The sequence below is a fragment of the Arvicola amphibius genome, chromosome 11, assembly GCF_903992535.2.
Source record: "Arvicola amphibius chromosome 11, mArvAmp1.2, whole genome shotgun sequence".
Classification (NCBI taxonomy): domain Eukaryota; kingdom Metazoa; phylum Chordata; class Mammalia; order Rodentia; family Cricetidae; genus Arvicola; species Arvicola amphibius.
The window spans coordinates 96,537,437-96,563,998 of record NC_052057.2 but is presented as its reverse complement, the minus strand read 5'-3'; the positions used below and the strand labels follow the sequence as shown (position 1 = coordinate 96,563,998).

The following is a 26,562-nucleotide window of genomic DNA, read 5'->3' as shown; positions in this document are numbered from 1 at the left end:
TCTTACTGTGGCAACATGAAGAAAAGTTGTGAGGAGAAGAGCTGTATCTTCTGGACAGATATTAGCACTACCAGTACATCAAGAAAGGTGAGCGTTGAGAATGGAGGGTTGGGTTTTGCACTCAGCAGTATCCGTGACCGTGATAGACAATGTCTGTCTTTATGCTCTGCCGTAACCCGTGGGTGAGAGCCCAGCAGACATTGACCTCACTCTGTCACTTCTCTTTCCTGTTGCCGTTTCAGCTGTGACTTCTCTGTGTTCTCCAGTTTCTGTAAACTTTGGGCTCCATGCCTGGATTTTCATTCTTCTGTTCTCTCTCCCCTGGATTTCCCGCTCTTCTTTGAAGTCCTGGGGCTTGAACTAAGCTTCATGACTGACTGGCAAGTGCTTTAGTGCTGAGCTGCAGCCCGGTCACATTCACGTGCTTTCTTACTCTGTACAGAATGCCATTTCCCTTCAGTGCCTCTGGGACAGGCTGTTCCTGTGGGCCCAGCATCTTCTGCTTGCTAAGATGGGATTGTGTGTATTTGTGCCTTTGACTCATTTGGTGATTTTGTGAAACATGCAGGCTTCTCTCTAGGAGAATATTCATTTTAAAATTATTTTTTAGGGACTGGGACGGTTTCTCAGAAGGATCAGAATGCTTGCTCTGACCGGGCGGTGGTGGCGCACGCCTTGCATCCCAGCACTCGGGAGGCAGAGGCAGGCGGATCTCTGAGTTCGAGGCCAGCCTGGTCTACAAGAGCTAGTTCCAGGACAGGCTCTAGAAACTACAGGGAAACCCTGTCTCGAAAAACAAAAACAAACAAACAAACAAACAAACAAAAAGAATGCTTGCTCTGCAGGCATGGGGACCTGAGTTTCAATCCCCAGCACTATATAAAAAGCCAGCCATGGCTGCACGAGCCTGTCACTTTTGTACTACAGGCGGATCCTGAGATCTCTGGCCAGCCAGAGTAGAAACTGAGACTTCTGGTACAGCAACAGACCCAGACTTAAGGCAGGCACATGAGGACTGAGTGACAGAGGAAGATGCCTGGCATCCTGCTCTTGCCTCCTCATGGGCACATCACATGCATTCCCTAAATACACACGTACACATCAAATTACAGTGTGTGTGTTGCCAAATGAGTGTGTGGAGGCCAGAGAGTGATTCTGGGATCTTACTAATTGTTCTCTACCTCAGTTTTGGAGACAGGGTCTTTTATTGACAGCATTTCTGCTATGCTGGCCAGGCAGCGCCCCCAGCCAGCCAATCCATCTGTTTCTGTTCCCCCAGTGCTAGGGTTATAGATGTGTGCTACCATACATGGCTGTTATGTGGGTGCTGGGGATCTGAACTCAGATCTTCATGTTTGTGCAGCAAGCACTTTACCCACTGAACTTCCTCCTAGCCCTCATAGAATACTCATTTTTCCACGATGAATTAGGGTTTGTGTGTGTGTGTGTGTGTGTGTGAGTGAGAGAGAGAGAGAGAGAGAGAGAGAGAGAGACAGAGACAGAGAGAGAGAGAGAGAGGTCTAAGGTTTATATCCAGGTTTTTTCTTATTTTGCACGTGAATGTCTGCTTTCTGGCTTGTTCATTTCAGTGCTGTGAATACAACCCAGAGCTTCACACATGCTAGGCAAATACTTGAACACTGAGTTATAGCCTCAGTCCTAATTTTATTTAATTTTTTAAAGACAGGATCTTGCTAACTTGCCTAGGGTGGCCACACATTTCTGGGTTCAAGTGAACCTCTTACCCTAACATCTGGAGTAACTACGGGCATGCATTACCACATCTAGATTAAAAAAAAAGTTATTTAAATGACATCTTTTAAAATTTATTTTTCATACCAACTAGTTTCCCCTCCCTTCTTTCCTCGTGCCCCCGCTCCCATCTGCTTATTGTCAATCTCCATTCAGAAAGGGGTAGGCCTCCCATGGGCTTGCATAAAGCATGGCCATCAAGTTGGGGGCAGGACCTTATGTGAGGTAATCCAGCATGGGGAGCAGGTTACCAAAGGCCAGCTAAGCTACAGGAGAGGTCCTGCTTTCACTGCTCTCACTGTTGGAAGTCTTCCTGAGATACCAAGCCACAGGGGTTGTCACAGACCTGCAGAGGGAGGGCTTAGGTCGGTTCCATGCAGGTTCCCTAACTGTTGGTCTAGCATTCATGAGCTCCCTTGAGCTCAGGTCAGCTGTCTTTGTGGGTGTTCCCACCCTGACCCCTCTGGCTCGGACAATCCCTCCTTCCTTTCTTCTACTAGACTTAGCCCAGTGCTTGTCTATGGGTCTCTGCCTCTGTGTCTGTGCAGTTACTGGGTAGAGTAGCTCTGATAACTCTGATTAGGATAGTCACCAGTCTGCTTACAGATGGTCACTTCAGGCACCCTCTCCCCTTAGTCTTAGTTGGGGTCGGCCTTGTGGGTTCCTGGGGTTTCCCTGGCACCAGGTTTCTCCCTAACCCAGAAATGGCACCCCCATCAAGGCATCTCACTCTCCCCTCCATCTTGCCTCTAACCACCTGGCACACCCAGCCCGCCCAACCTGCTCCCATTCCCCTGCCCTCAGCCCCCCAGTCCCCACTTCTGGTTTACCCAGGAGATCTTTTCTACTTCCCCTTCCCAGGGAAATCCATGCATTCCTCTTTGGGCCCTCCTTGTTATCTAGACTCTCTGGGGCTGTCGATTGTAGGTTGATTATCCTTCGCTTTACTCCTAATAGCCACCTATGAGTGAGTACATACCATGTTTGTCTCTCTGGGTCTGGTTTACCTCGGTTTTTTTTCTAGTTCCATCCATTTGCCTGCAAATTTCATGAGGTCATCATTTTTTGTTTTTGTTTGTTTTTACAGCTGAGTAGTACTCTATTTTGTAAATGTATCACAATTTTCTTATCCATTCTTCAGTTAAGGGGTATCTAGGTTGTTTCCAGGTTCTGGCTATTACGAATAATGCTACTATGAACATAGTTGAGCAAGTATCCTTGTGGTATGATTGTGCATCCTTTGGGTATATGCTTAAAATTGGTATAGCTGGGTCTTGAGGTAGATTGATTCCCAATTTTCTAAGAAACCACCATTCCAAAGTGGTTGTACAAGTTTGCACTCCCACCAGCAGTGGAGGAATGTTTCCTTAACTCCACATCCTCTCCAACATAAGCTGTCATCAGTGTTTTTGAGCTTGGCCATTCTGGCAGGTGTAAGATGGTATCTAAGAGTCGTTTTGATTTGCATTTCCCTGATGACTGAGGATGTTGAGCAACTCTTTAAGTGTCTCAGCCTTTTGAGATTCTTCTGTTGAGAATACCCCATTTTAAAATTGTATTATTTGGTATTTTGATGTTTAGCTTCTTGAGTTCTTTATATATTTTAGAAATCAGGCATCTGTCAGATGTGAGATTGGTGAGGATCTTTTCCCACTCTGTATGCTACTGTTTTGTGTTATTGACAGAGTCCTTTGCCTTACAGAAAACATTTCAGTTTCAGAAGGTCTTACTTATTAGTTGTTACTCTCAATGTCTGCTACTGGAGTTATATATAGGAAGTGGTCTCCTGTGACAATGTGCTCAAGGCTACTTCCCACTTTCTCTTCTATCAGGTTCAGTGTAACTGGATTTATGTTGAGGTCTTTGATCCACTAGGACTTGAGTTTTGTGTAGGATGATAGATACGGATCTTTTTGCATTCTTCTACATGTCAACATCCAGTTATACCAGCACCATTTGTTGAAGATGTTTTCTTTTTTTCATTGTGTAATTTTGGCTCCTTTGTCAAAATTTTGTTTGTAGGTGTGTGGATTAATGTCAGGGTCTTCAATTTGATTCCATTGATCCACGTGTCTGTTTTCATGCCAGTGCTAAACTATTTTTATTCTTATAGCTCTATAACAGAGCTTGAAGTCAACTATGGTGATGCCTCTGGAAGTTCCTTTATTGTACAGGTTTGTTTTAACTATACTAAATATGTTTTTCCATATGAAGTTGAGTATTGTTCCTTTGAAGTCTGTGAAGAATTGTGTTGGCATTTTGATAGGGGATTGCATTGAATCTGTAGATTGCTTTTGGTAAGATAGTCATTTTTACCATTGTAATCCTACCTATCCATGAGCATGGAAGATCTTTCCAATTTCTGATATATTTTTCAGTTTCTTTCATTAAAGATGTAATGTTCTTGTCATACAAATCTTTCACTTGTTACCCAAAGATACTTCATATTATTTGTGGCTATTGTAAAGGGTGTTGTTTCTCTGATTTCTTTCTCAGCCTATTTATAATTTGTATATAGGAGGGCCACTGATCTTCTTGAATTAATCTTGTGTCCTGCCACATTCCTGAAGGTGTTAATCAGCTGTAGGAGTTACCCAGTAGAATTTTTGGGATCACTTATGTATACTATCATCTGCAAATAGCAAAAGTTTGACTTCTTTTCCAATTTGTATCTCCTTGATTTCCTTTTGTTGTCTTATTGCTCTAGCTAGAGCTTCAGTACTATATTGAATAGATATGGAGAGAGCGGACAGCCTTGTCTTGTCCCTGATTTTAGTGAAATTGCTTTGAGTTTCTCTCCATTTAATTTGATGTTGGCTGTCAGCTTGCTGTATATTGCTTTTATTATGTTTAGATATGTTTCTGGTATCCCTGATTTCTCCAAGACGTTTATCATGAAGGGGTGTTGGATTTTGTCAAAGACGTTTTCTAATGAGATGATCATGTTTTTTTTTTTTCTTTCAATTTGCTTATATGGTTGATTACATTGACAGATTTTTGTATGTTGAACCAACTCTGCATCTCTGGGATACCTACTTGGTCATGGTGGACGATTTTCTCTCTCTTTCTTTCTCTCTTTCTCTCTTTCTCTCTCTCTTTCTCTCTCTCTCTTTCTTTCTTTCTTTCTTTCTTTCTTTCTTTCTTTCTTTCTTTCTTTCTTTCTTTCTGGTGTTCTTGAATTTGGTTTGCCAGTTTTTTAACATTTTATTTATTTATTATAGTGTTCTGTCTGTACATGTGCCTGCAGGACTGAAGAGGGCACCAGATATTATTACAGATGGTGTGAGCCACCATGTGGTTTCTGGGAATTGAACTCAGGACCTCTGGAAAAGCAGCCACTGCTCTTAACCACTGAGCCATCTCTCTAGCCCAGTTTGCCAGTATTGTATTGAGTATTTTTACATCAATGTTCATGAGGGAGATTGGTCTGTTTTTGGTGTTTTTTGTTTTGTTTTATTTTTGTATCTTTGTGTGGTTTGGGTATCAGGGTAATGTAGTCTTATTAAAAAAGTTTAACAGTTTCTTCTGCTTCTGTTGTGTGGCACAATTTGAGGAGTATTGGTATTAGCTCTTTTTTGAAATTTTGGTAGAATTCTGAGCTGAAATCATCTGGCCCTGGGCTTTTTTTTTTTTTTTTAATTGGGAGATTTCTAATGACTGCTTCTAGTTCCTTAGGGGGTAATAGGTCTATTTAAATTGTTTATTTAAATTGTTTATGGAAAATTGTCCATTTCTTTTAGATTTTCCAATTTTGTGGAGTGCAGGTTTTTTAAGTATGAGTCTCTGGATTTCCTCAGTATCTGTTGTTATGTCTCCCTTATTCTCTCTCTGCCTTTTGGTTAGTTTGGATAAGGGTTTGTCTTTTTTGTTTTTGTGTGTGTGGGTGTGTGTGTGTGTGTGTGTGTGTGAGTCAGGCAGCTTTGGAGCCTGTCCTGGAATTCACTCTAGACCAGGCTGGCCTACAAACTCACAGAGATAGCCTGCCTCTGCCTCCCGAGTGCTGGGATTAAAGGCGTGCACCACCACCGCCTGGCCTCTTCTTACTTCTGTATATCCTACTTTCATTCTTACTCCATGGCTGGCTGGCTGCTTGGTCCCTGATGTCCTCCTCCCCTTGTTCTCTCATTGCTCCTCCTCCTCTTCCAGACAGGCACAGCTTCACAGAGCTAAACAAATTCAGTAGAAACAAAAGTCACACACCTTAAAATAATTTTCCCCAACAATTTTCTTCTGTCTCATCTTCATGGGATGTTCAGGTCTTGCTGTTGTAGAACCACTGGTTCTGGTGGTGCCGTGTTGCTCTTGATGCTGCATTCTACCCATCTGGGTTTGGGATACTTGTAGGTATAGCGTTGATTCTTGTGAAGTCTTTGTTAGATGGATCTTCTGTTCCTTTATCATCTGTTTCTTTTATTGTCTTTTGACCTTAGTGGCCAAGGATTGAGGTGATTGGTTGGTTGACAGGTCAAGTACAGTTGTCTCAGCTGAGGTTTGTGGGGGTTTGGATGCCTAGATCCAGCCTATCATCCAGTTCTGACTGGTGTGGGCTTTACTCGTGCGTATCGGGTCTGTTTTTCCAACTGGTATGGGCTGTGCCTGTGCCTATGGAGTCTGTTCTTCCAACTGGTGTAGGTTTTGCTTGTGCCTGTCCTTCCAACTGGTATGGGTGACACCTGTGCTATAGGGTCTGCGGATGTTGCTGGGGAGGGCTCTTTGAGGAGAGCTACTCTCCCTCCAATTGGGTCATGCTTGTGCCTTTAGGAGCTGCTCTTCTTCCAGCCGGTGCTGATGGTGCTTGTGCCTCTAGGGGCAGCTGATCTTCCTGGGTATGGTTGGCCAGAGGGAAGGTGATGGATTCAGTGGGTTTGGGGAGCAGAATGGGTCTTGTAACTTACCATGTAGCAGGACTTTTACCTGTTGGCTGGCTGGGGCTGAGATGGGAGGAGAGGCAAAAAATGTGCCCTGGGGCTTAGGGTCTAGGGATTGGGGCAGTTTAGCTGGGAGACCAGTCACTCACCTCTTCTTCCAATTGATGCAGGAGATGCTTGTGTCTCTAGGGGCTGCTGATCTTGCAGGGGATGTTTGGTATCAAGAGCCTTTGGGGTCCAGCCCCAAGGTCCTCTCAGGGTTCAGAGAGGAAGCAACAGCCAGTGAAAGTCTTGAGGGCAAATGAATCTCTCACTCCATGTTTTTCTAATTTGGTTTCTTTATTGTTCTGCTTCTATTCTAATTCTCCTGTCCTACTTCTGACTTCTCCTAGCTTCTTCTAGGTCCCCCCTCCCCAGCCTTAAAGCTCTTTTTCCCATCTAGAGCCTTGAAGCGATAAAGAAATTACAAGAGTTACCTCTCTTTGGTCAAAAACATATTCCTAGGGTAAGCTATAAAGAGCTGAGCCATTGCTATGCATGGCAGCACAAGGGTTTCAAGGTTTCAGGAGTAAACTGTAAGCAGACTGGGGGTTGTACAGTGACAAACTTTGAGACATAAGTCTATTGTTAGCAGACTGGCATGTGCAGAATTGGCATGCCTTTCTTAGGGTGCTTTGTGTAGTAACTTTGGTTGGACGGCTGACCTTGAGCATAGCTGTAAGGTTTGTTTTTTTGTTTGTTTTTGTTTTTTGAGATTGGGTTTTTCTGTAACTTTGGAGACTGCCCTGGAACTCACTCTGTAGACCAGGCTGGCCTCGAATTCACAGAGATCTGCCTGTCTCTCCCTCCCTAGTGCTTGGATTAAAGGCGTGAGCCACCACTGCTGTAAGGTTTTTTTTTAAAAAAATATTTATTTATTTATTACGTATACAATATTCTATCTGTGTGTATGCCTGAAGGCCAGAAGAGAGCACCAGACCCCATCACGGATGGTTGTGAGCCACCATGTGGTTGCTGGGAATTGAACTCAGGACCTTTGGAAGAGCAAGCAATGCTCTTAACCTCTGAGCCATCTCTCCAGCCCTGCTGTAAGGTTTTAAACTTATGATCTATTTACAAATAAAGCCCTTAGTTTAGTTTGTACTTGCTTTGAGGTGAAAGCGAGCTAATTGTGTGCAGTTAGTCTGAGCCAAAAGGAGTAAAGCAGGCTTTTAAGTGTCTACAGTCCTCATGGGACAATTAGATTTAGTTATGAAGCATGTCTTAATATATATTCTCTATATCAAAATTACACAGCCAAATGAAAAGTCATCTTCCTGACCATCCACAGATACATGCATGTGTCCATAAGATTGAGTTGTAATCCTGAGACTACATATGCACATTACATGAAAATGCACAGAATGGGGAGATAGCATAGCTGTCATTGCACAAGTGAAATTGCAGATTCAAGCAGCAGTCTTCAGAGTCAGTGGTCCACAAGCCTTGCTGATGGGGTACCTATCAGGGAGTACTTCTGGTGGGTTGACAGCTGAATTATCAGTTGCTATAATCTATAATTGCATCATTGCCCGCAATAGTGTGACAATTGCTCCTGGCAGTTTGGCCAGGGAGAGGGTGATGGGCTCATTAGGTTTGGGCGACAGAGGTTACAGTGTCCAGTGGGTGGTGATGATGGGAGAGCAGCCTGCAAGCAGGACTCTGGCTTGTTTGTTTGTTCATTTATGTTTATTTGAATATTTTAGCTGTGTAGCCCAGGCTGGCCTTGAACTTTCTATTGGTGTACGTGTTTGTGGTTGTACACGTAATGTATATGGCGTGCAGACGGCAACCTCAGGGGTCAGTCCTTGCCTTTCACCTTGAGATGGGGGTCTTTGTTTTTCCTCTGGAACACCAGACCAGATGGCCTATCTGCTCCTGGGATTCTTCTGTCTTTGTATCCCATTTCCCTAGAGGAGTGCTGTGCTTTGGTTAGTGATGCTAGTGTTCCATGTCTGGTTTTTATGTGGATTCTGAAGATTCTAATTCGGCTCCTCATGCTTTAGTGTCAAGTACTTTTGCCCTCTAAGCCATTTCCTCAGCCCTGACTTTAACTTTCAATACTACTGTTTTATCCTCCCAACTGCTAGAATTCCAGCCTGGTTTCATTTATTTTAATACTCTCTTTTAGAAGAGATTTTGTAAATTACCTGTTTGGATTTTCATTTTCTGTAGAAGGAGCTGCGGGCTGCTTCCCGCCACCCGGCTAGCTTTACACCCGAAATAATTACACGGAAACTGTATTCATTTAAACACTGCTTGGCCCATTAGTTTCAGCCTCTTATTGGCTAATTCTCACATCTTGATTTAACCACCATTTTTAGTAATCTGTGTAGCACCACAAGGTGGTGTCTTACTAGGAAGATTCTAACCTGCGTCCATCTTGGAGAGGAGAGCTATGGCAACTGGCTGAGGCATCTACCTGACTCTGCTTTCTTTCTCTCACAATTCTGTTCTGTCTACTCCGCCTACCTAATTTTCTGTCCTATTAAAGGGCCAAGGCAGTTTCTTTATTAACCAATAAAAGTAACACATAGACAGATGACCCTCCTCCATCAGTTTTCTTCAGGACTTGTGGTGCTAAGGTTGTGTTGATGGCCTCAACTACAATCATTAGACAGTGTTCTTCAAGGAGCTTCTAGCTGTGCCTGATCTTTATGACAGGTTAAACACACAAGTTTCATGTGAGAATGAACTGTTGTCTGTTCAGTTTTGAAACTACTTGGCATGTGCTTGTAACTGTCAGTTCTTACAGTTCCTTTTCCCAGACCAGCGGTCTCCAATACACCATGTTAATAAGAAACTAGTTATAGAAATACGAGTTAATAGTATTTATTTGGTGTGAGGCGTGCATGAGGGTACTGGTACATGTGCGGTCAGAGGACAGCTTGCAGGAGTCCTTCTTTCTCCTACTCTGTGGGTCCTGGAATTGAACTCAAGATTGTCAGGCAGCAAGTACCTTTATTAATGAGCTATCTCACCAGCCCAATTTTACTTATTTTTATTCTTATTCTTATAAGTGAGGTTGTTTTTTTAATTTTACTTTATTCTACTTTTATTTTTGAAACAGAGTCTCTCTATATAGTCCTGGCCTTTCTGAACTCAGTGTATATACCAGGCTGATATTGAACTCATAGAGATCACCAACTTCTGCCTCCCAGTTACTGGGATTCCAGATGTGCACCACCATGTCTAGTTTCTGCGTACTTACTCTCCATTCATGTCTTTATGTTTAACACCAGCTTTTCAGAAGACTGGGACAGGCTGTGTGCTTGAGATATAGCTCAATGAGAGCACTTGCCTAGAATGCATGAGGGTTTGTGTTCAATCCCTAGCAATAAAAGCACATTAACCTCCCCCTCGCGCGCGCACACACACACACACACACACACACACACACACACACACAAACAAAACACATGTACACACATAGATTTTTTTTTTCCGGCTGGCCTAGAATTCCATGTATAGACTAGATTGGTATGGTGTGATTGTGGTGACCTTCCTGTCTCTGCATTTCTTCTTCGTTGAAATTATATAATCAGAACAAAACAAAATCCTCTACATTTTTCTAAGACTTCTTTTTCTTCCTTCCTTCCATTCTTTTTTTTAAAAGACCGAGTCTAACTATATAGCCTTGGCTAGCCAGGAACTCTTTATGTAGACTAGACTGGCCTCAAACTCATAGTGATCCACCTGCTTCTGCTGTGATTGAGGGTGTGCGCCATCATGCCTAGCAATACTTGAAATCTTATTTGACATAGGCTTAAAAAAGAAACTCTACTGTCTCAAAGACTCCTTTGTCCCTTTGTCCTTTGTCTTTGAACTCTTGATCTTTCTACTTTAGTTCCCAAAGTGCATGTGCCATTAAGCCTGGGTAAATTGTATTTTATATGTTATATTTATAGGGTCAGCCTCAAGGTATGTGTAAACCAAACAGGAATGTAACTTTAGTCTTCGTCAGTAGGGGTTTGCCTTACTGATGTGTTTACTTAGGGGTCTCACTTGGGAAGTAGACCTTGCCATGCTTCAGAGTGATGGGGCAGGGTTGCTAGCCAGGCTTCAGTTCCACATCTGTCTTCTCACTGCTGCTTTTTGTGGATCAGTGTCTGGTTCTTCCTTCTGTGAAGAAGCTACAAATAGGGCCCACAGATTGCTGAGTGGGTAAGATGACTGCCTGAGCTTGGTCCCTGGGACCCACATGTAGGAAGAGAACCCGGTCCTACAGGTTATTGTCTGACCTCCGTGCACTCCTAAGCTTGCACATGTAGCTTTTGAAAATCCATAAGTAATCTTGTCCTACTGCTTACGAGCTTGTTTAAGGACTAAGTGGGATACTGGACATAAGTCTCTATTGGTAAAGCAGTTTAATGTAAGGAATTACTGCTGCTTAACTCTCCCTTCCTTTTCTCCGTAGGTAGTGTTGGTGCTTCTTTTCAGTGCCGGTCCGTCCATCACGACCACATTTGTCATGATGACAGTGACAAGGTGAGGTCCTTGTTGATGTCTGCCACCGTGGAATGCATGCCACCCTGATTGTCCTGCTGGATTCACCTGTGTGACTCTGGACCTCGAGCCCTGGGGTGACGAGGGTATAATGTTGAGACGCAGAGTACAGATGGTCCTGCTGGTTTGTGTGTCGGATTATTGGACTGCTCCAGAACACATGCAGCTCGACCCTCAGAAAAGGTGCTCTGCCTAGTCTCCAGGTCTCTGTGGTGTCTCTGTCCTTCCTCTTTCTCTGCACAGGCTGGACATGAGGCTTATTTTAACAAAGAAACATGTGCTCTCTGAGTAGTTAGCTGTTCATGCGTCTCTAGTTGGAAGAATCACAGACATTCCAAATTTGTTTCACATTTATAGTTGCTTATACATTGTCATCACTTTTGTCTTTATTTTTAAATGTGATGGTGTGTGTGTGCGCATGTGCAGGCTTGTGCATGTCACTTTAAGTGTGTAAAGGTCATAGGAAAACTGGAGTGTTGGTCCTCATCATCCACTTTATTTGAATTGAGATTTCTTGTTCACCACTCTGTATGCTTCTACAGACATCTCAGCTTCCCTTTTCCGCTTCCCTCTTGTTGAGGGACAGCTTAGATTGGAGACACTTGCCTCTGTCCAGCTTTATGTGGGTTCTGCAGAATCAAACTCTGGACCTCACTGTTAGGCACAGCAAGTGCCTTAGCCACGGAGCCATCTCCTCAGCCTTCTGGTTTGATTTTGGATCTAGGGTCTAATGGCTGGAACTTGCAGCAGTCCTCCTCATCCTACCAAGCACTGGGCCATACGTGCCCTCTGCACCTGCTTGCTTTCTTTTTATCCCAAAGCCTAAACTAAATATTGATTATTGAGAATGTAACCTGATTCTTCAGTGTGGTTTGTGTGTCTGTGTGTGTGCTCGTTTGTCTGTTTACTACTTTGGGCCAGAGTTTTTTCTTCCTTCTTTTCTTTTCTTTCTTTCTTTCTTTTTCTTTCTTTCTTTCTTTCTTTCTTTCTTTCTTTCTTTCTTTCTTTCTTTCTTTCAAGATTTATTTATTATGTATACAACATTCCTTCTATGTATGCTTGCATGCCAGAAGAGGGCACCAGATCTCATTATAGATGGCTGTAAGCCACCATGTGGTTGCTGGGAATTGAACTCAGAACCTCTGGAAGAGCAGTCAGTGCTCTTAACCTCTGAGCCATCTCTCCAGCCCCGAGTTTTTTCATTTTAAAATCATGTCCAAATTAATGGTGGGTTTGTTTCATTGTGGGTTGTATTTTGTTTTTGTTTTAGGCAAGGTCTCACTAGCCTTGGTACTGTTCTGAGACTTTTTATGAAAAACCAGGGTTGGCCTTGAACTCACACTTCCCAAATTCTGGGATTAAAGATTTAAGCTATCATGCCTGCCAGTTGTGTTCTTTTTATCGCTAACAAAGCCTGCTTTTAGGTGGGCTTAGTGATGCTTATCTGTAATCCCAGAATTTATTAGGTAGAAGCAAGAGGATTCAAGGACTTCTCTACTTTATAGCACCTTCTAAGCCACCTGGGCTATGCAAGACCTTTATAATATCAAAAATAAAAGGGGGAAAAAAGACTGAGAAACTTGCCTTGGGGCCTTTCTAGTGTCCCCTTCCAGCAGATTTCTGTGGTCTGGATGTGTCTGGAATATCTGCTGCTGATCTGGATGAGATTAAATTTAGATTTTCACCCTCAGTTCCAAAGGCTTTTTCTATTTCCTGTGTTTCTGTGTGTGGATGCATTGGTAGCTGCCAGGACAGACCCAAATGATTGTCTTTATTTTGATCAAGAACCTGCTCCTCTGTTGGAGATAAGAAATTAATCATTGAGATTTTACAAATGTTTTGTTGGTGGTGGTCTCACTGCTTCTGTCAGCTTGCATAGCATTACAGACTCTTCCTTTTACAGTCATCCAGAGCCATGGGTTTCCTGTTTAAATTTTCACAGGGAGTTCACTGAAAGAGACTTTCTAAAATTTAATATACCAGAGTTTAGAAACGAACATTTGAAAATAAGAGTAATAAATACAGAAAATGATGAGGTCACTTGGTCATTAAATTACAAACGCTGCAAAGCTATTTGGTTCTGGCTTCTGCCATTTCATTGACAATACAGAAACCAAAGTGAACTTCTTGAATTCTGTCTCTCTTAAGTACTCTCCATCTCTCTCAAAATGGTTCTCAGTTTTTAGTCTTTATATGGCTGATTTGTGTTTTACATAATTAGGACACCTCCCACCATACATGGATGGGGGCAGGAAGAGGATGAGAGATTTTTGTTTTCTTCAAGACAGGGTTTCTTTGTATAGTCCTGACTGTCCTGAAACTCACAGAGAGCCGCCTGCCCCTGCCTCACAAGTGCTGGGATTAAAGGTGTGCCCTTTTATTTTTTATATTATAAAGGTCATGAGGTGGAGAGAATTTTAAAGGATAATGTTTGGTCAGCACAATGTAGGGCAATCCAAGACTGTTCCCTGCTTCTCCTGCCTACTTTGTGTATACTGTTGCGCAGGGTGGAATGAGAAGGCTCTCTTGTCTATGCACTGATAGCTTATTCTGGTGATTGGAGCCGGCAAATAGTATTTGATTGGTAGCTAGCTATGTTTCTAGCATTAGGGCATGCATCAGGATACAAGATAGATAAAAATTCCTGTTTTTTCATGATTTTACAGTGTAACTGGGGAAAACAGACAATAAAAAGTAAATGTCAGTTATATATTATATTACAATAAGATACAGTAAGAATTAGATAAAAGGAAAGGTGGGGACTAATTGTGTTGTCACAGCCTTTAGTCCCAGCACTCAGGAGGTAGAAGCAGGTGGATGGTCCTCTGAGTTCCAGGCCAGCCTGGTTTACATAACAAGTTTCTGACCAGCCCTGGCTACGTAAATTTGGGACCCTGTCTCAATTTTAAAAAAGGTTGATCTTGGTAAGTGGAATGATGTCCATTAAGAGGTGGATGATACAGGTGGCAGCTTTTATTATTTTAGTATTTTATTCTTTCAGTTTATTGGGGGGGGGGTGTCACATGCCATAGCATTTGTGTGGAAGTCAGAAGACCACTTTGTGGATTTGGTTCTCTCCTATCTTAACATGGGTTCCAGGGATCAGTCCTGTGAGGCAAGTGCCATTACCTGCTCTGCCATCTTGCTGACTCTTGACTCTGGTCCTGCTTCACCTGGTCTCACCTCATCTCATCTCATCTGGTTTTCTCCTACCTTACATGTTTGAGACAAAGATTCAGTTACCCAATGTTGTGTGACAAAACTCTTTTTGGGAAGATGCACACACATCCTCTCAACCCAGATAAGCTCATGACAGACCAAAGTATGGACACCACCAAAGTCCAACTTCGTGAGTTTTATTGGGGTTACTTACAGGAATATGAGAGGGCTTACTTACTGAAGCAGAAATGACTCAAAGACATCAACATCACAAAGGCCCACCTTAGCATGAGTGACTGCTCACACAGCAGTACACTTGGTGTACCCTGCATAGCCAGCAGGGAGCTCAGGAGGATGTAAATTGTCCTTTCCAGGTGGCTCAATTGGTCTAAACCTCTTCCAGGCAGCTGGTCTGGTCTGAGGGCCTTTGCAGTTCAGCTACTTTCCATCTGAGGGAGACTCTCCACTTTCATTGCCTATGCTGGCAGGGAGGAGCCTAGTGAATCTGGTTGGTTTCAGGGACTTCCTGAAGCTATTTTGAGTTGTTTGCCTTCTTGCTTAAGGAGCTTCCCTGCAGGATAGAATGTTTCCAAGGAAACTGTTATCCAGTACCAGGCTGATCTAGAATTGACAATTCTCCTGCCTGTTTTCTAAATAACAAACTATAAGCTACATTTCCTATTCTTTTTCAGATTTTAAAAAGTTTATTAGTCACAGAAGGAACGCTAACACCTAAAAATCAGATTTTGCTATTTGCATTAGCCCCTGACTTTAGATCAGAAGTGAAATTGATGTATTGGACGCACAGTTTTTGCCTGTTCACTTCAACTTTGCTCAGTAGTCTGTGCTGCTTTGTAACAAACCTCATATCATGCATTGCTGTGTTGCATCGTTTCAGATGTGACAGTCATATAGCATTATTTTAACAGTATAAAGTGTAATATGAAACTGTTACTGTTGTTGTATCTTCTTGATTTTGACACTACCTAAACAAGTGTGAGTTTGGGAATAAGGAGATATTTGCAGTGAGAACATACCTGACATAGGGAGTAGGTCTGACTTAAGGATGAAATAGAATATCAAAACATTTGAGAGCTATCAAATTAGCCTGATGAGTTTGTAATTGTCTTGCTCATGAATGCTGTTTAATAAATGTCATTGTTTTTTAAATCATGTTTGAACAACCTAATGAATACTTTAAAATGACTTTTAAATGACTTTCTTTTCTTCAAAGAAGTTTGAAAATAGAATTCTGGCAAAATAAGTATATATCATAAGCTTCGTGCATCAAAAAACACCATACACTACTCCTGTTTGCTTTAGTTCCTATGGATCTGACCCTGCCATGTCATTTCCTTTTTTTTTCAATCATTTATTTTTTGGAATTACAATATAATTACATTGCTTCCTACTTCCTTTTCCTCCCTCCAAACTCTTGAATACACCCCTCCTTGCTGTCTCTCAGATTCATGGCCTCTTTTTTCGTTACTTATTGTTACACACCCTCCCTTCCTCCCTCCCTCCCTCCCTCCCTCCCTCCCTCCCTCCCTCCCTCCCTCCCTCCTTCCTGGCCTCTCTTCATTAATTGTTATATACACATACTCATGGCCTTTTTTCATTAATTATTGTTTCATACACACGCAGATACATACATATTCCTAAATACATAAATGCACCCTTCTCAGTCTGTGTAATGTTTCTTGTATGCATGTTTTTGGGACTGACCGTATTGGTATGGGAAAACCAATTGGTGTGCACTTCCTTGGGAAAGACTGTTCCTCCTGCTCTCAGTAGTCCATAGTTGCCTTTAATTTTTGGTCTAGGATTGAGGCTTCATGTGCTTTCTTCTGTCTGTGTTATGTCTATTGTCCTTGTATAACTTCTGACATTACTAAAAGACACACTTGCAGCAAGCTCCTTTATCCTTTGGGTCTTATAATCTTTCTGCCCATTCTTCCACAGTGATCCTTGAGCCTTAAGTACAGGAATTGTTTTGGAGATACATCTGTTAGGACTGGGCTTCACAGCTCTGCATTTTGATTAGTTGTGGTTGTTTGTAATGGTCTATTGCAAAGAGAAGTTTCCTTGATGAGAGTGAGGGCTGCACTTATCTGTTGGTATAAGGACAAATGTTTAGAGTGTAGCTAGTGATTATGCTGTGTTAGTGGAGTGGCACTTGTAGGTTCTCCTCCAAGATCCATGATGTCACTTGCCCTGGGGAGTTGACTAGGTTTCTAGTGCCAGGCACCTTCTTGTTGAGCAGGTCCTAAGTCCAATTAGAGAGATGCTGATTATTGCCAAAACATACATGCCACTACTGTGCCCTAGGTTTGTTGTGTCAGGGTGGTCGTTGTTGTGGATCTTAGGCGTCAGAGCTGGGTAGAACTATTGTTTGTCTCCCTCCTTTGGAAGCTTGCATGGCACCTTCTGGTATCATGAAAGCTAGTCCTCTGGGAGCAGGTTTTCAGGTCAGTTCCTCTTGGGCCTCAGACCCTAGGTATGAATTGCATGGTATCTTTAGAAATAGGGACTTGCCTTCTGCCTCTGGGAGGTAGCTGAAGGCAATAGCAGTAGTCTGTAATATTTGGAGAGTCTCTTGAGCAAAACTCGAAAGAGGGCTTCTCATGCCTGGAGTTGGGGTTTTTGTTAAATGGTCTTTGGCTTTTGGAGGGAACATTGTCAGCCCAGATGAGAAAATTTTATTTAAACTATGTATGTATATTTATACACAGACTTGGCATGTCTTTTTTAAAAGGCAGATTGTTATAGTATGATTCATCATGACTTTTCCAAACATCCTTATTGTTATTTTAGCCTCCTTTCCTTTTTTATTTATCTCTTTCCCTTCCCTCATTAGCGCCTATGTAACAACCTTTGTAGGCAGAGACTTGTTTGTTTCCAGCTTCTCAGATCCAAATAATCACACAGAAACTATATTAATTATAGCACTGCTTGGCCAATAGCTTAGGCATATTCCTGGCTAACTCATCTTAAATTAACCCATTTCTATTAATCTGTGAATCGCCATGAGGCTGTGGCCTACTGGTAAAGGGTAAGGTTCTACTGGGGCCTGATGTCTTTCTCCTGCACAGCTGCATGTCGTGTCCTTGACTCTGCCTACTTTCTCTCTATATCCCTGTTCTGATTTCCCACCTGACTTTACTAAGCCATTGATTCTTTAATAACCAATGGTAATAAAACATATTTATAGCATTCAGATGGGAATTCCACATCACATCTTAGTGTTTTTATTAAGTGCAACACATGGGAGGGCTTAGCTAGTCTCTCTAGGAAGTCACTGTAGGGAGCCTTCTCAGGTTGTAGTCTTGTAGGTGGAGGAAGCCACAGCTGATTTTTTTTACACATGCTGGTCCTTCATTCCTAAACACTTACACTTAGGCCAGAGGAAGGCTTTGCCATCCCTTTGTGCCTCACCTGGGGAAGGCTTTGTTATTTCCATGATTCTGAGGCTTGGGAATCCTCGACATGTCTGTGCTCATGTCAGTAGTACACATTTACTCACAATTCCATCTACGCTGACTTAGAACTTCATCCCCTCCTTACACATTCTGCTTTCTGCATCATCTTGGCAGATAACATTTTTTTATTGTGAATTAACAGAACCTCAGAAATGTTTCTAATGTGGCTTTTAAGGGTGATAGTGAGAAACCGTATTTGGGTTAGATGGCATCTGGAGTGCACTCTAGGTGCGGCAGTTCTAAATGGAGCTGATGGGACAGGACCGCAAGGCCACCAGAAGACTGTAGTACTAGTTAAGGAATACCAGTTTCAACATAGGGGCTGCTTCTTAGGGATGTGTGTGGGGTCATTTATCTTGCAGTCCCTTGATTATACATTAAGAGAAAGTTCCATTAGCTTAAAATAAGAAATCAACTTGAAAAATTTGAAGTGTTTATCTATTTAGAAAAGCAGTTAGGAATAGGGTAGATCCCTTGTCTGAAATGATGAGGACTAAAAATGTTTCTGATTTAGAATATTTCACAGATTACCTCCTTGAACATAGTTACTCTTAAATTAGAAACACTATAAACTTTGTTTAAATTTTATTTAAACCCACCAAGGCACACTTGTATATCAGTTATCTTGACCCAGTAAGCCATCTTGCTGCCAGGCCCTCTAAGCTTGTTATGAGTACCTCAAAAAGATTCTGGTTGAGCCGGGCGGTGGTGGCGCACGCCTTTAATCCCAGCACTCGGGAGGCAGAGGCAGGCGGATCTCTGTGAGTTCGAGACCAGCCTGGTCTACAAGAGCTAGTTCCAGGACAGGCTCCAAAGCTACAGAGAAACCCTGTCTCGAAAAACAAAACAAAAACAACAACAAAAAAAAGATTCTGGTTGGACATGGGGAGATGGCTCAGTGAATGAAAACCTGAGTTCATTCCCAGGCCCATGTAAGATGCCTGGTGTGGTGGTGCATGTCTGCAATCCCCTCGACAGGAGAACACCAGCATTTTTATGGGAGAGTTGTTCAAACAGCTTGAAATAAAGTGGCAGGAAAGAGAGACCCTACTTTAAAAACAAAGTGGAATATAAAAACTGAATCCCAAAACTTGTTCTCTGGCCTGCATATGTGCACCTTGGCATACGTGTACAGTCACATGGGGCACCTCCTCCCTCACCCAAGTCACTCACACACATACTCCAACCAGTCACATGCACTCATGCACACCCAGTCACATATAAAATCACTCATACTTACACACCAATCACTCACATACACAAAATCTCACATACGTACCCCCCACACACACACTAAAAAACTCTCTTATACACACACATACAAATATCACCCCAAAATTTCTAATTTTAATGATATTTTAGATTTTTTAATTTAGAGATGCTAAATACAAATTGTAGAAATAAAATGCAAATTTTAAATCATAAGAGGAATCGAAAGTCTTACTTATTCCTAACATGCTGTAAGGGTTTAAGAGGTGTGAAGGACATGGGGAAAGGTAACAAAATGAAATACTGAAGTAGAGTTAATTATCGGATTATAGAAAATGAATGTTAAAGTTGTCCGTTAAGTAACAAATTTGGCTAAAGAACAAATTTTTAGCCCTAAGTTTTGTACATGACACAGACATACAACAAAGTGGCACAAAACTGAAAAATAGAGATGAGCAAGGAGTCATACATAGATGGTGGCACTTGTAATCCCAGTGCTCAGGAGGCGAGGCAGGAAGACTGAGGACTGAGGAAACAGCCTGTGTGGCATGAGACTGGCTCACAAAGATAATACAACATGGGTGTGAACCCAAAGTAGAATCAACATTTTATTTATTTATTTTGCACAGAGTCTCATGTAACACCGGTTAGTGGTCAATTCCTAAGCTTTCTGTCTCAGTCTCTACAATGCAGGAGTTAAAGATGTGTCACCCGACCTGACATTTTTAGTAGAATTCAGATCGTAAATTATTAATCTGTACAAAAGACTCAAGAGTTATATGTAGGGGGCTGGAGAGATGGCTCAGTGGTTAAGAGCATTGCCTGCTCTTCCAAATGTCCTGAGTTCAATTCCCAGCAACCACATGGTGGCTCACAACCATCTGTAATGAGGTCTGGTGCCCTGTTCTGGGCTGCAGACATACAGACAGAATATTGTATGCATAACAAATAAATATATATTTAAAAAATGTTTAAAAAAAGAGTTATGTGTAGTTAATATAGTATCATGAACCAAAAAATTTGATACTATGGTACATACTTCTTTTTTTTTAATGTTGATTTGTTTTCTTTTTTTGGTTTATTTTTTTATATTTAAAAATTTCCATCTCCTCCCCTCTTTCTCCCCCTTCCCTCCCCTCCCCTCCACCCATACCCCCCTCCCTCCCTCTTCAGGCCAAGGAGCCATCGGGGTTCCCTACTCTATGTTAAGACCAAGGTCCTCCCAACTCCCCCCAGGTCCAGGAAAGTGATCAACCAAGCTGAGAAGGCTCCCACAGAGCCTGTCCATGCAGAGGAGTCAAAGCTCAGCGCCTTTGTCCTTGGCTTCTCAGTCAGCCTCCTGGTACATACTTCTTGTTCATGGTTAGCGGCTTATAACTAACTCCCCAAGGCAGGTCAGAACATTCTGATTTGGTTTCTGCCTTGGAGCTGGCCATAAAGGAACTCTTTGACCTACTTTGTATGATACAAGTGGCAAGGGCCTTCATTCTCCAAATTCATGAGGAAGGGCATACTGAAGGATCTGGGGAAAGATTTCAGTTAGTAATAATTCTTCAGACATGCCTCGTATTGCTGCTGTGCAAGTAAGAGTCCTTAAGGATGGAAAGACATGGTTGCCCTTGCTTCAGTCATCCCTGTAAGAGTCCAGTGGCCAGCGCTGGAGTGTCTCCATATAGTACCTTCTCGTAGAGGGCACACCCAGAGAGGGCACAGTGGTTCTGTGTCTCTTCCCTCAGCCCTAGCCTGCCATCCATCTCTTCATTGTATTCTTTGTAGTATCCTTTACAGTGGGTAGCTAAGCATGTGTTTTCCCGAGTTCTGTAATCTAATCAAGTAAATTTATCAAACCTGGGAGGGGATTGTGGAAAGCCTAGTGTATAGCTAGTTATTTAGAAGTACAGGTCACAAGTTGAGGCTTGTGTCAGCATATGAAGTGTGAGGGGAGTGCACACCTGTCTCAAAACAAAACAAAACAACCCCTCAAATGCCAAACAAACAACAAAATGTGTAAAGAAGGGTTCCAAGGTGGGGGCTGAGCCCTAAGTCTGTGGGATCTACTACTATCTCTAGGTAGACAGAACTAACGGACATCTAGTCAGTGCCAGGATGGACTGGGAGAATATCCATCAAAGGCTGCTGTGGCCTTTCTTATTTGTTGTTGGTATGGAAAAACCTTACCCTCAGTTGATTTTTGTGTTATTGATAACAGAGAAAAATTTGTTTTTCTCCTTATTTAACTCCCAATATTTAAGCCAAAATCCACTAAGAGTAAGAAGAAAATGCTAAAACCCCAGGTCTGAGGTGCTGATGCTGTGTGAGGAGCACCACTCTAGGTCCGTGTGCTAACAAACGGGTCTCTCTATGAAATAGATTGCCTAAAAGACTTCTAATGATATCTCTATCTCCTACCTCATGTGGCTAGGAAGTCTAGGATGCCTAAATGGTCTCCTCAGGGTTTCACAATGTCAAACAGTGCTGTATTCTCATTAGGAATTCTAATTAAGGAAGACCTGCTTCTTCTGGGTTCATTCAGGTTGTTGGCAAAATTTATTTTCCTGTAGGTCTGTGAGTGAGAATCTGAGCTTTTGTGAGCCTGCAGCCACTAATAGGTTCTAGTGGCTGCCCACAGTCCTGTCAGGTGAGCCTTTCCATAGGTGGTTCACAGCATGTCTCTCTGCTTCAAGACCAGAAGGAGGCTCTCTAGACAGTTCAAATGGAGTTCTATATAATGAAGCACAATTGCAGGCATAATATAACCTCATTTTTGCCATGTTCTTCCAGCTAGAAGTCATTCACAGGCTTCTAGTGTACTCCAGTAGGAGTGACACACAATAGCAGTGACTCATTAGTGGTCACCTCGGTATGTCCGTAATAGCTGGGGAAATAGGTAAAGAGAATCTGAATAATATAATTAACAGGCTGATTTATTAGTACCTGTAATGTTTAACATGTTTTAACAATTTTGGTAAAAGCTTTATTGAGAGGTAATTTATATGGCATAGAACACACATGATGGAGGTCAGAGAACAACTCGAGTCAGTTCTCCCCTTTTACCATGGAAGACCAGGAGTCACTTAGGCTGTCAGCCCTTGTGGCAAGTCCTTTACCATACATTTATCTTACTGGCCTGCTTTTAGGAGTTCCAGAAAGAATTGTGCAGCTATCTTCACCATTTAATTTTAGAACATCTCAAGCCCCATCCCTCCATACCCCCAACCCCAACCTGTGCTCAGCAGTAGTCAGCTGTTATTCATCCCCTCAGCTCCTAACAACCATTTGTCTTTCTGTCTACAGCTCTCAAGACTTGGATATCAGTACCTTGATGGCTCTTTGCAGAGAGAGTTCTGTGCATGGAACCCAGGGTTTTGTGCTTACCAGGCAAACACTATACCTGAGCTACACTCTAGCCCTCTTTCAGTATTACATTGATATTATATAGTATGTAACCTTTTGTGTCTGGCTTCTCTCATTGGGTGATAATTTGAAGGTTTATACTATAGCATGAAGTAATACTTTATACCATTTAATAGGTGAATAACATTTGATTGCATGGGTATAACTCATTTTGTTTATCTGCTCATCAGATGGTAGTCATTAGAATTGTTTCCATTTTGTGATTTTTTTAAAGTTTTTTTTTGTTTTTTTATTTTATTTAACTTTATTTTATGTGCATTGGTGTGAAGGATCCCCTGGAACTGGATCTTCAGACAGTTGTGAGCTGCCATGTGGGTGCTGGGAATTGAACCCTGGTCCTCTGTAAGAGCAGTCAGTGCTCTTAACCACTGAGCCATCTCTCCAGCCCCCCCCCATTTTGTGATTATTATGAATAATGATCCTCTGAACATTTGCACATATTTGCTTCTTGGTCATATGTTGTAAAACGGGTGGCGGGGCCGCTTCCTGCCTCCAGGCTCCCGGCAAGCCTAGCTAGCTTATACCCCGAAATAACAACAGACAAACTATATTCATTTAAACACTGCCTGGCCAATTATTTCTAGCCCCATATTGGCTAACTCTCACATCTTAATTAACCCGCTTCTATTAATGTGTATTGCCACTTGACTGTGGCTTACAGGCAGGAGTCTAACCAATGTCCGTCTTGGGCAGGAGAAGCATGGCATCTGCCACACTGCCTTCTTCCTCCCAGAATTCTGTTCTGTCTACTCTGCCTATCTAAGCTGCTGTCCTATCAAAAGGCCAAGGCAGTCTCTTTATTTAACCAATGAAAGTAACACATAGACAGAAGATGCTTCTACATCATTTCCCCTTTTTCTGTTCAAACAAAAAAGAAAGGCTTTAGCTTTAACATAGTAAAAATACATATAATAACAAAACAGTTATCAAGCAAGAATTACAGTTACAATATTTATATCTGTTTTATCTTTTATCATAACAATGGAAAACTATAACCATCTATCTATTCTTCAACTCCATCAAGACTCGAGAAGTATATATTATTAATATTACCTAAGTAAATGAGAAGTAAGCAACTTCAAAAACTCTAGAAATGACAGAGACATCTCGCTGCCTGGACAGTCACCCAAAATTCTTTTGTACTGTTGGGTATCCATCTTCGGCCTTCAGGCCCATAGTATCCAGCAGACCTTTTCATGAAGCAGGAAATTTCAGAGACAGTTCAGTCACTACTTTCTTTTGTATCCTGCAGAATTTCTCACAGACTCTTTCATGAATCAGGAACCTCGAAGGATCATCTTACCTTTAGGCAAGTTCAGCAGTCCTCTCTCTGCGGGTTCTTTGTGTCCAGTTTATCCAACAGTCCAGGCAAGAGCAGTTTCTTGCCCAAATGGCTAGCAAACGCCATAAGGAGCCTCTTTGATGCCCATCTTCCTCTTGAAGTAGCTGGTACTGCCAGGAGCAGACGTGTCTCATTGTCATGAAAACCCTAAGTTATTTAAAATGCCATATTCTGTAGCCTTTGAAAGATAGAAAGAATGCCTATCTAACTGAAATATATCTCTATATATCTAGAAAATCTAACTAACATGACTATAAGCTATTATCTGATTATCCATTAACAACCTATATTTCCTCATTATACATTACATTTTTAAATGAAATACACAATCACAATACCTTAATCAAGATCAGAAATACATATACATATAACAAAATTGACCTTAAATTTATATCAATAAAGTTTATACCGATATAAATTATTCATATCTATATAATATCCCCCTTTAAATGTAAAAGAACATTTATAGACAATATCTGGGAATATGGACATAGTTATTTCTCTCTAAACTTCCTGCTGTATAGGGGTGCTGTTAATCAGGTCTTTCATGGTGTGTCCTGTGTGCCAGGTTCCTCTCAGTCGGCAGTTGAGTGAAGTAATTTTTTTGAGGGTGTTCACAGCAACCTTTCAGGAGGGCATGGTCTATCATACCATATTGGCATAGAAGCAATCCACAGGGTCTCATCCTCTGAGAAAACAAAAGAAGAAACTCTTTTCCAAAGCATCATATCCTTAGATCTAAATTATGAAGTCAAGATAGCTTTATAATACACATGTTGGATTAGCTTAGCAGACCACACAATGAAATGTCTCTCTGTATTTAGCTCCTTCACAGTCAAAAAATTGAAAGAAAATACAATAATGTACAGAATCCAAACTGTGAATTTTCCATTTTTACGTGGCTTATTTTTCTTTATTTCTTTTAATCTATAACTATTTGTACTCTGTCTCTTTAAATATTTTACCCTTTTTTAAAGGCATTAACTTTATTCTCTATATTCTTTTTCTTCTCTCTCCCAAGCCTATGTACACCCATCCAACACTGTGACCCATTTAGAGGTCTTTTATGTCTGAATCTGTCCTATTGTGAATCTGTAATTCTTTACTGTCCAAATGCTAAGCACTTATTAAAAATGTAAGTTGGGCCATGTAGAGGTAATAGAGTACCACCTGTTTCCTGCCCAGCCTAAACCGTAACCGCATCGTTATTATGGTAATTATGATAGTTCCTGCCTGAGGTCAGCACAGTTTAGCATGGCGGAGCAGGCCAGAGCCACTCCTGCCTCAGCCATTTGGTGCCCCTGAGCCGCGCACAGTTCCAGGACAGCAAGTCCACATTGCCATCAAGCAAGCAAGCAAGCAAGCAAGCAAGCAAGCAAGCAAGCATTTTACTCACAAAACCCCATCTAAATTCTCTGTCTCCTGCAAGAGACAGAGGTCGCGCTAGGAGCATAGCCCAGAAAGCGGTGTTTTAAGACTGCACTTTTTTGTTGTTGTTGTTTTGTTTTGTTTTTTTTGTTTTTGTTTTGTTTTTTTGTTTTTGTTTTTGTTTTTTTTGGGTAAGGCTGCTGAGTCAGGAATTCTCTCTGTGGCACACCACCCACAAACAGCAAAAAGCTGTGTCAAACTCCCTCTCTCTCCTTTTTAAGCCCTCTTAGGTTTTCGGTGGAGTTAGTAGACCACGTTGGAGCACCACTCTGTTGTTATTTCAGGGTGTAAGCTAGCCAGGTGGCAGTAGTAAGCGGCCCGCTGCTCCTCTTACTACAGTCATATGATAGATTTTTGTTTAACATTTTCAGGAACAGTTTTAAAAGGGGCCATACTTTGACATTTCCATCAACAGTGTATGAGAGTTCCCATTTTCCCACTTCCTTGCCACTTGTTTACATTGTTTTAAATTCTAGTTATTCTAGGAATTTTGAAGTAACATCTCATTATAGTTTTATTGTATTGCCATAATGACCATTGACACTGAGTGCTTTTCTGTTTGTTTTTTTTTTTTTCTGTCACTGTGCTAGCATACATTGACAAAAACAGCTTAAGGGAGAAGTGACTTGTCTGGCAGTTGGAGGAGCAGCCTGTGATGTAAGAAGTCACCACTGCAGGAGCATGAGGCAGCTGGTCACATTGCATCCACTGTCAAGAAACAAAGAGGGATGGATGAATGTACTGCTCAGCTAATGTTTTACTTTGTGTATAGTCCAGGACTTCTGCCCAGGGAATAGTGCCACCCACAGTGGGCTATCTTCCACCATTATTAACCTAATCGAGATAATCCCCACAGAGGCTGGTCTCTTAAGTGCTTCTAAATCTTATCAAGTTAATTGTTTTGTGGATAGAGACATGTGTGTGCTATGGTACACATATGGAAGTCAGAGGACAATTGACAGGAGTCAGTTCTTTCTTTCTACCATATGGGTCCTTAGGACCAAGCTTTGTCAGATTTGGCAGCTTATCTGTCAGATTATGCACTGAGCCATCTTGCCACCCCTACCTGTATTCTTAACATTCTGTTAATTTTGCATTCTTGTAACTGGAGATTTCTCTCCCGCGCACCAGTTCCCAAATAACCACTCTGAGGCTTAATATTAATTACAAATGGTTTGACCTATTAGCTTAGGTTTATTATTAACTAGCTCTCACAACTTAAATTAATCCATTTCTATTTTTCTTTATTTTACCATGAGGCTCATGGCTTGTTACCTCACATCTTGCTTCTCCAGAGACTGCTGGTGCCTCTCTGACTCTGCCTTCTTTTTCCCTGTCTGTTTGGATTTCCCCGACTGACTCTATT

General features: G+C 41.8%; 1 protein-coding gene across 2 annotated transcripts in view; it reads left to right on the top strand.

Annotated features, from left to right (window-relative positions):
- The window catches only part of Rnf38 (ring finger protein 38), a 119,013-nt gene that overhangs the window by 43,279 nt on the left and 49,172 nt on the right, over positions 1-26,562 (top strand). For both annotated transcript variants that reach the window (XM_038347618.2, XM_038347627.2), the window contains exon 2: positions 11,077-11,147. In XM_038347618.2, the coding sequence (XP_038203546.1) occupies positions 11,077-11,147 (71 nt within the window). The remainder of the gene's footprint in view (positions 1-11,076; positions 11,148-26,562) is intronic.